The sequence below is a fragment of the Dendroctonus ponderosae genome, unplaced genomic scaffold (assembly GCF_020466585.1).
Source record: "Dendroctonus ponderosae isolate FM_Combo_2020 unplaced genomic scaffold, Dpon_F_20191213v2 Dpon_F_20191213_3, whole genome shotgun sequence".
Classification (NCBI taxonomy): Eukaryota; Metazoa; Arthropoda; class Insecta; order Coleoptera; family Curculionidae; genus Dendroctonus; species Dendroctonus ponderosae.
Window position 1 is genome coordinate 2,460,364 of NW_026018508.1, and position 10,222 is coordinate 2,470,585.

Here is a 10,222-nt window from a genome sequence, read left to right on the forward strand (position 1 = left end):
AATATTTTTCGCGTACTCCCCAAGGGAGCCTCTATCACCCCTTAAAAGGAATGACGCCAATTTTGAATCACCCTGTATTTTTCCTGTATTATTATGCTTAATAACTATAATATATCGAAAACATTGTATTTCAAATGTCAACTTTGCATGTTGTAATTTATCACCTTGTATGATATTAATGTTGATTGATGTGTGCTTATGACAACCCTTTTTTCTAAATAACTTGGAATTAAAATTAGATGGTAAACCATTTGTCAGCATGAATTCAAACTGAAAAGAAACCATTTTTGCATATTTTTAATTTTTTTACCCGATAACGCGAGAACTCTGAACGAAATTCGATTAGCAATTAGAAGCCTGGACCATTGCTAGTACGATTTAACGTTAGTAGAAGCTACTAGTTCGAGCACAATTCATAATTGAGATTTTTGAGATCCTATTTATGTTGAAGTGGATATGTTCTTTTTTTTCACCCACGTTCCAACATAGTTTATTCACCCACACATAGAGCAAAACATTCTAAGGAAGCAAGTCTACACAAATAGGACTATAAACTAAAATTAACTAAACACGCACAAAACATCAGAACCGAACTAACTAAGAGAACAAAGCACTTCCGCACTCTTACTTACAAAAACAAGAGTATCAGTACCAAGACAGCAACCATAATATATAAAGCGATCTGCAGACCACTAATAGTTACGCTCATATTTTAATCGCGAAAGCTACTGATAAAACTAAACGGCATATACAGACAGCTGAACAGATAGCACTGAGACTGAACAAAGATCAGACACCCAGCAAACCCATTGCACAATCCACCAAACCGATTACTCTACGAACGCACAAACTTGACAAGGATTACTGAAAGACTACTCATCTACAATCAAGATGGAAACACAACCCTTACAATTGGACCTTCTCTGTTTAACAAGGCCGACCTGACACACGCGTTTTCTCTAACCTACCTCAACATTATTGGAGTACCTCCAAATATAAAYTATAAACACACTGATTAATTACATTGTATACAATACTTATTAATTTCCCATACAGAACTTTGCAAGTAACAGGGCAGAAAGAGCGATAGGTCGATAGCCTTTCCTTAAGAAATACTGTTTTTTACTACTGCTACTACTATTTATATTGGTTGGTTTAGGAATATATAGACTACGTTTACAATAAGTTTATTGAATACCTAAGACATAAAGCGCATGTTTGATCCGCTATATAGGTAGATAAACGAAAGTGTCTCGGAAATAGATTGATTGCCACACTCGGTTACTGTCACCTGTCACTCTCGGACTGATGTCTTCAGTGTAGACGGCAGAGATTTCCATTTTTGATGTAATGTAAACCAAAAAACAAATGTAGTTGGTGAAATAGTTATTCACTTTTACAATTATTTTCTTTTATTTTATGCTAAATGTTTCTGATTAATTAACATAGTTTAAATAAAATACTTTTAATAAAAATACTAAATATTAGTACTATAACAACGAACATATCTACGTTAAGTATGTATGAACTCCTGAATAAAATATTTTGTCTCATACATTCTAGTAGAATACTGTTTTTCTCTTATCTGTTAACGTATCTCATTTAAATTTATGCACTAAATACGTTTCAGTAGTATCAACTCCATTAAATGGCACATCAATTCATGTGAGTCATATAGACACTCCTACCGAGTTTTACGTCCAATTTGGCGAATCAAAATCAGCTATTGATGAGTTACAAGAGCTATTACAAGCGCAAGTAGACGAGATGCCAGCTTTGGAAAATGCTTCAGTCGGCATTTTATGTGCTGCTCCATACAGCGTTGATGGTTTGTGGTATAGGTATGTCTATTGATTAGTCTCGTTTAGATATATTTTCTGTTGATAATTTTCATTTAAAACTATATCGAAAAAAAAACTTTTATTAGAAACGTTAAAAGTTGGCGTCAAGTTAGGAAATTGGAAATTATTATGCTTATCTGGACAGTTATTGAAATTTATTGTATTATGTAAAGTCATATTTTCAATTAATCTTTATTTTTGGGATTATTTATATTATTAGTTACGAAAAACGTTATTATATACATTTTTAATCTCGAATTGCAAATACTTTTAAAAGTGTCTGATAATATCGTTTGTTTCAGAGCTGAAGTATTGGATGCAGATGAGGACATAACGACAGTCCGATTTGTTGATTTTGGTAATACAGATGTCATTGACAATAAAACGACACAAGTGAAAACGTTGCCTCCTAATTTGCTAACGTTAGCTGTATACGCAACTCGATGTAGCCTTAAGCTAAAATCATTGGACGAAGAATGGAGTCAGCAAGCTTTGGAACTGTTTGAGAGCCTAGCATTGCAACCGAATTTACAAGCAGAGTATCTTACCCAAGATGAAAAAACGACTATTTTGGAATTGTATTCGAATGGAGTGAACGTTAAAGATGAGCTGCTTGCACATAATTATGCAGTAAGTTTTGCAATTTTGCATTACTTTGACCTGAGAAAACTATTCATAAGTTTAAATGTTTTAACTTGAGATTTTTTCGCTTTTCGCATATCGCTATTTTCAGTTTTCGGTATCACTGTTTTTGCAGCATATCTGATATGTTCATATTATTCTAGGTTCCATGTGAAATTATTACAGAAAACAAAACAACATGTTTTGTAAGTCATTTAAATTCGCCTTCAGAGTTCTGGGTGCAAATGGAAAGCTGCATCAATGAGTTGGAATGGATTGCAGAACAGGTTGGTTTCAAAAGAGGAATTTATTCTGAACTTTGCTTTATACATTTTGCTTTTAGCTTTCGGGAGCGGAGCTATTTTCTGAGCTCGACGATATGTCCCCTGGAGCATTGTGTGCCGCTCTGTTCCCTGATGATGAGATGTGGTACAGAGCTAGGATATTGTCAAACACTATTGCAGGTAATGTACAATTTTACATTAATCTACCATGTATATACACTTGACATTAATCTACAATGCACCAACTGTATTTCAGGCATCGAATTACTATTTATCGATTATGGAAATTCGTGCGTTAGTAACAGTCTTCGGCAATTACCTGAAGATATTGTGGTAACGCCCCCATTAGCGCAAAAATGTTGCCTTCAAAAACCGGATGGTATTCCATATTGGACGAAAGAAGCTCAAGATAAATTTGCTGAATTATCTGCAGAAGGTACTTCCTTAAGATATTATTTTAAAAGTTAGCGGTAATAATGAAAATTACTAGTTTTCAATACTTTCGCCTTTAATGCACGTAGAGCAAATCCAGGTGCATATCTTAAAAATGTCTCATTTTAGTGTGTGTAAAGCAAGGTTTACTTGTTTTTGTTCTGCCACTTTATTCGGGGCATCCTAGCAATCCTGGATCAGTCTACTGCCCATCTTACTTGGCAAACACCCATCTTACTTGGCTACAGCACTTGAGAGTGCCTTGAGGGCAGTCTGGCTGTCGGAGTAGATCTAGATCACTCCCTCTAGTCCTTCTGTAACTTCCGTATCTATGGCAACCCCGGGAAATATAACTTCGCCTGAAACACTGTCGTCCAGCTTCCCATCGGAAAGGACGCTCTCCTGTTAGTATCTTGCCGGTACACACCTGCCCCAGACCGTCCGGTATTGCCCATACTGCGCCCGTGAGCCGTCGGTGTACCAACCCCGCACCCCCTTTCGGGCAGCCATGGTTCGAATATTCCAACTTTCTTTTGTTGGAATTTCTACCGTAAATTTTCTTTTGATCCTGAATCCGCTGTCAGTTGGGACGACAAGATCCCGACGTATGACGGTCCCTATTTTTGTATGTGCTTGCTATGCTTGTGATGCCTTGTAGAGCTGCATTCTATCCTCTGTAGCGCAGCAGCGGCCTCCCTGCGTATCCACAGGGTTAGCTCAGGGAGGCCCAGGAGCATGTTTAATGACATGCTTGGTGTCCCCATTGAGCCGGTCATCGCTAGGAACGCCAGTTTTTGCAGACCCACCAGTTTCYKTTGGTTATRTACGCCTTTYCTACCGTCTCATAACGRCAGTGTACAACCACTTCATAACTTGTGGTTTTAGGCCCCAGTTTTTYCMCAGCGCTCCTTGTAGGTGGCACATAGTGCAGAAGCGTTTTGCCTAACTTTCTCTTCGTGAGGGCTCCACGTGAGTTTATTGTCTAGGGTCACGGTTTGATTTGTTAGCAGAGGCTGGACACTTTCGTTTTCGGGCGACTTTTGGTCGGTTGGTGGTACAGTGGGTGCAACATTATTGCATTCCTTTTCCGAATTCAAATTTACGGCTTTATTTGTCTATTCAGCCTGATAGTTAAAATGTTAGATGCTGCAGATGTCATTTGAAAAAAATTGCGAACATATGTAGGCAATTCCAAGCTTATTTTTACAATGGCGTTCTGATGAAAATTAGGTAATTAAGGTCGTCGTCTTTAAAAAAAAATTAAATAAACTAAGTACCATTTTCTTATTTTTCTATTTTCAACTATCGCTCCATTGATTCAGCTTAAGGTCAAGCATTGAAGGTGATCAAGAAAAAAAATTGTATAATTATTTGTAAATCACTATTAAGTTTTTATGTTATATCACATTTGATTAACTAATTTTGATCAGAACGCCAATGTAAAAATAAATTTGGAATTGTCTACATATGTTAGCAATTTTTCGACTCGGGGGAACGGAAACAAAGGCATACATTTGAATTAAGCAACGGGATACAGACAAAAGGTGCAGATACAAAAAAATGCAGGTCAAATATAGAAGGTGTAAGATCTTGCGTTTGTACAGTGGCATTTTTTGAATTAATTAAATAAATGCGACAAAAACCTCAATAATTTTTTTTTTTAATTTTTATTCAAAATAATCAAAAATTCCACTTTTTGCAGTGAAACCATGATCATAAAAAATTCGTCTCCACTTTCACACCATTGCACTTCAGTTTAGGGAAATTACTGTTAGACGCAAAGTAACTAAAATCCTGTTCGTACTACTAAAATGTCGTTCTAAAAGCGTTCGCGGAACGAAGGAATCAAGGATCGGTTCTGAACAGGTCCTGAATCGCTACCGCGAATAAAGCTATTTTACATCTTGCAAAAAGCATGATCCCGTTTTGTTAGTATTAACTGAGAATCCGGGATCGGTGCACCATTATCTCGCAGGCAACGCCCAGAAACTTCCTCTTAAAGGCCGGGACACATTTGTCCGATCCGACTCCGATCATACAATCGGACGAATATCTGAGAGAAATGATACTTTGAACGCCGTAGTTCACATCCTTCCCGCTACCTCCGGTCTCCGTTTTTGTATCCGATCATGTGCCGATTTTGGTGCCTATTCCTGGGTCCTCGTTTTAGGTGATACATTTTGTTTCGGCTTTAATAAAATTTGAAAAATGAGTCATTAAAGCTGACGGGCTAATTGAATAAGTGAGGAAATATTCGGTACCGTATTTTTCCTGTAGATTTTTTTTCCAAAAGATTAAACGCCGTCATGGACATTCTAAAACATTGATAAAATTTCGTCTTGTCGTCCAACACATGAGAGAAAAGTGAGAAAAATTCATCAAATCAATCAATCAATGAAAAAATCAAATATAGCTTGTTCACAACGAATTAGAGCTACATATGGTATTCGTTTTGTGTAAAACAATAGTTTTTTGTTCAAATTTTTATTTTTTTCCAGAATGTTTTTAGAACTTTTAGAGTAGCTAGGTTTAGAAAATGTATAGCCAGTTACTCGTTGCACAGGCTGGTATTTTTAAAGTCCTTAAATTCATTTGTACTTTAAGTATAAAATATTATTTGTTGTACACCTCAATAAGATTATTTATTTTAAAAATTGAATTACAAATGTTTTTAAATTGATTCTGCAAGTGACGCACCTTATGACGCTGCTATATCACGAAAACGGCAACCACAAGTAAAGTCACATTCACAGTTTAAAAAATCACATTAACATTTATAACAGTGATTGTGAAATTACGCTTCAGCTCATCTGTAGTGTAGGGTATTTGCTTTATTAAAGCTCAAGCCAATTAAAGAAATAAGTGGTTATATTCAAGTGTTGATTAAATTAGATAATATTAAAAGGGATGGTATATGATCAAAAACGAATAAAAACCAATTAAAGTTAAATATTTACGTCAAATCTTCAGTTCACTTCAGCTGCTAATAACATTTTTTATAATTTTATTATTTAACACAATTTATCTAACATGTATGTAAGTTAGCTGCAATATTAATCTGTGTGAATAATAGAACTATTTTGCTTTAAGAAGCAAACTCAACCCGTGCTTTTATTACATTTTCAGGACAAACCATTTTTGAGCTGAAGAAAATTAGTTCCGGAGAAACCACCACAGTAGAGTTATTACTCAATTCCGAAAATATTGTTCCAAAAATATTACCTGTAACCCAAGACGGGTGTTTGAAAAATTTCCAGTCTTTGAATAAATTTGATCTTGAGAAAACTGGAGATATACTTGGAGAAAATGTTTGTTTAGAACCTCTGCCTGGCATGGAATGGGACGAAGAGTCGAATAAAAAGTTTTCAGAAATTTATTCGGAAGGTAAGACGGATACTATGACGTTCATTCAATAATAAACTGTGATTTTTGAATTCCAGGCTCCTTATTTCAAGTTGAATTACTTGGAGAGGACTGTGTACGTCTCTATCAGAACGGAGCAGATATTCGGATTGGGTTAGGAGGTTCAAAGATTAATGTAAATCAATCCTCTGAGTTACCCCTTATTAATGACAGCATTATTGTTTATAATACAGGTAATTTGTTTTATACTTTACTGAATGCTAAATGTTAAAATATTAATTTATTTACAGGAAGTGGTAATTTAGAAACTACTTCTCCCATTGATTGCAGTAATCAAGATGATCCAAGTATTACAGTTGAATCGATTGAATCAGCAGAAATCAGTTCGATACAATCTTGTTCACCTCACCTATCAGTTTACGACAGTTCGAATCTTGAAATATCAACTAGCAACCTAACTAATGACAAGGCAGAACTCGCACCCGAAATCAATACTTCTTTGCAGGGCATTGAAAAGCTTAACAATACCAATGAACAAGTTCTGGAAAATATTGAAGGGTGTGTAGCAGCAAAAATGCCAGATAGTTCTCAAAAGATAACCGACCTCCTGACAGAGGTTGGATCAATTTCCCAAAATATTGATGTTAGTGCTAATTGTTCTACTAATTTGTCCTTCGACTCTGCGAAAACATCAGAAGGTATGAGTAGTGAAAGCGGAATTGTGTGTGATGTTCAACTGAGTTCTGATTTCTCGTCTGATTCAGTCGCTAAGCAGTCGAGCGTGTTAGAGAAATCGGACGACCCAGCTAGCGAGAATAACTCAGTTCCACAAATCAATGAAACAGTTGATGACATGAGCAAAACAGACGAAATTGCCCAGCTTCATGAAGCAGGACAAAAAAATGAAAAAGCAAAAACTAATTTAGTTAAGAATTTGCCCGAAGTTGCAGTTACTTCACCCAGCACTTCTCAAGAGCAATCAACATGTTCTGTAAAGGTATGAAAACTTTATTAAACATTGTTATGTTTATTTCCCATTTTGCGTTGCAACTATTACTTATGAAGTAAATAGTATTTTATGACGTTGAATTTCTTTCTGCGCCCAGCATGGCAGTATCGATTTAAATATTGGATATACTTATATCATATACATATTTACTACCATATATTTACTACATAACTACGAAAATTATCGTTGTTCTAAAGATCACTTCGATTTTGCTTCTAGACATAGTATACAGGGTGGCCATTTTCTGAATCTTTGTATGGGTAACTTCTATATTTTAAAAGATAGACAATCCGTTAAATGGGCAAAATTGGACAGAATTCGAGTGCTTATTCACTACCGTTTTCAAAATTTATGTACCCGGCTGAGTTCCTGAAATATCCTGAAAAAACAAGAAATCAACACTTTTAATTATCAATTATTACGTAAACTGCTTAACTTAGAAAAAAAGTTAAAACTGCTCTTAGTACAACTTTTTGCGCTGAATCCAATAAACTAGCACTCGTTATCATAGTCAACTTGATTTACGAGATAAAAAATAAACTTATGGGTTATTAAATGGTAATCATAGTTGGCTGTGGGCCTTTTAAAATCCTTATTTTTTTCCGAATATAACGATATAATTGTTTGTATGTTTTTCTCCTTTTGTTGCCGTAAAACGTCAAAAGAAGATAAAAAATGATGTGTAGTAGGCTATGGATACAAGAACTATATTATCACACAAAGCACAAAACAATAATTAATCGTTTACATTAAATGTTCAAATTGACTTCCGTTTACGTCCACACATTTTTTGGCATCTTCACATTCAACTAGTGAGTTGTGTGAAGGTGCACTATCATGTTGAAAATATCCCAATTTTCGATACGATGCTAACGGAAAACTATTCAACATGTCTTCAAGTTCATTTGGTAAAAAGTGTAAATATATTTCCATATTTAAATTGTGATTATAAAAGAATGGACCAATAATATCACTAAAAATGCCTCACCAGACATTCACAAAAAAAACACGTTGATCTCGCCTATTTTCAATTAGATGATGATTTTCATTAGCCCAGTAATCATGATTGTGTCTGTTAATTATTTCATTTTTGTTTTGTGCTTTGTGTGATAATATAGTTTTTGTTTCCATAGTTCCTACCATACATTTTTTATCTTCATTTGAAGTTTGACGGTAACAAAAGGAGAAAAACGTACAAACAGTTATATCGTTAAATTCAGAAAATAAAGATTTTAAAAGGCATATAGCCAACTATGATTACCATTTAAAAAAACATAAGTTTATTTTTTATCTCGTAAATCAAGTTGACTATGACAACCAGTGCTAGTTTATTGAATTCAACGCAAAAARTTCTACCAAAGGCAATTTWAAYTTTTTTATAATTTAAGCAGTTTACGAATTATATGMTAATTAAAAAAGTGTTGATTTCTTGCCTTTTCAGGGTATTTCAGGAACCAAGTCAGTACCTAAATTTTGAAAACGGTAATGAATAGGYAATCGAATTCTGCCCAATTTTGCCCATTTAACGGATTATCTATCTTTAAAAATGTAGAAGTTACCCATACAAAGATTCAGAAAATGACCACCTTGTATAATATATGAAATAATTTAATTATCTGTCGCTATATTTGTTATGACAACAAATATGTTATAACTACTACTTGACTCTCAGAACGTGAAAGTGAATTTCTTAATGAAATTAATTTGAGGCAGGTACTTTATTACCAAATTTACTACTTCGGCACTCAATATGTTAAAAAAGTACTAGTTTAAATTTTTTTTCGATATTTTTTAAATATTTACGAAAAGCTACAAATCATTTTCAACTATGTAGCAATATATTTTAAATTTTCTAAATAACGACTGTGCAAATTGACTTCTTAGGATACGTAATAAATATTTGTATTTATTCTTTAGGAATCAACAACTGAAGAAAAAACAACTAAAAGCCGACCCACAAGTCGAGATAGATTCCCGATAAGTCACGATGATAAAATTATTCCAGCGTGTGCTTCACGACCCCAAAGTCCACTATCGTCTGACGAAGAACCCGGTGCAGAGTTGCCAACAAGTAGACCTGCAAGTTCTCAAGGGTTTCGTGTAAGTCATGATGAAAAAATTTTACCAGCGGTTTTATCGAGGCCGCAAACTCCGTTACTCGATTGTGATTCTGCGGAGAACTGAATGGAATATAATGTTTTTTTATATATTAAAAAAAAACAATTTAATATGATATAAACTGCAAAAGAAAATGTTTTGTTTGTGTTTGTTTATCTAATTAAATTTATAATAATAAGTACATTGTAAACTACATGTAACTTCTTTACTGCGGATGAAATTAACCCGCTTTTTATGTTGTTTTTATTAGAAACATGTTATTATTTCCCTAATAAAAATACTTTTTAGATTATTTTATTTTCAGTAAATAGTGCTTGTTTTTTTTTTTCATTTTAATATTTCCCATAGTCGATATAAAAGCATATAGAAAAACCGAAAGAGAATTGATACACCAACGATGCAATTAAATGTTTAGCGGTGGAATATTTATTTATAAAGGGTGTTTTTCCAAAGTATAGATCTTTAAATTGAAATAAAACCCCTAAAATTCAARTTAAGGTCATGGTACTGGCTGAAAGGCAATTGTATGCCATTATCAATTCAATTTGATTCCG

General features: G+C 34.3%; 1 protein-coding gene across 3 annotated transcripts in view; it reads left to right on the forward strand.

The window, feature by feature from the left end:
• The window catches only part of LOC125503992 (maternal protein tudor-like), a 16,650-nt gene extending 6,679 nt beyond the window's left edge, over positions 1-9,971 (forward strand). Inside the window, exons 9-18 of one of the 3 annotated variants that reach the window (XM_048665270.1) lie at positions 1,631-1,841; positions 2,144-2,471; positions 2,627-2,749; positions 2,806-2,926; positions 3,003-3,182; positions 6,305-6,562; positions 6,619-6,774; positions 6,832-7,239; positions 7,306-7,538; positions 9,468-9,971. In XM_048665270.1, the coding sequence (XP_048521227.1) occupies positions 1,631-1,841; positions 2,144-2,471; positions 2,627-2,749; positions 2,806-2,926; positions 3,003-3,182; positions 6,305-6,562; positions 6,619-6,774; positions 6,832-7,239; positions 7,306-7,538; positions 9,468-9,734 (2,285 nt within the window). In that variant the 3' untranslated portion in view covers positions 9,735-9,971. Of the gene's footprint in view, positions 1-1,630; positions 1,842-2,143; positions 2,472-2,626; positions 2,750-2,805; positions 2,927-3,002; positions 3,183-6,304; positions 6,563-6,618; positions 6,775-6,831; positions 7,539-9,467 lie in introns of all 3 variants that reach the window. The other 2 variants (XM_048665268.1, XM_048665269.1) reach the window with 2 other exon arrangements.
• The last annotated feature ends 251 nt before the right edge of the window (positions 9,972-10,222 follow it).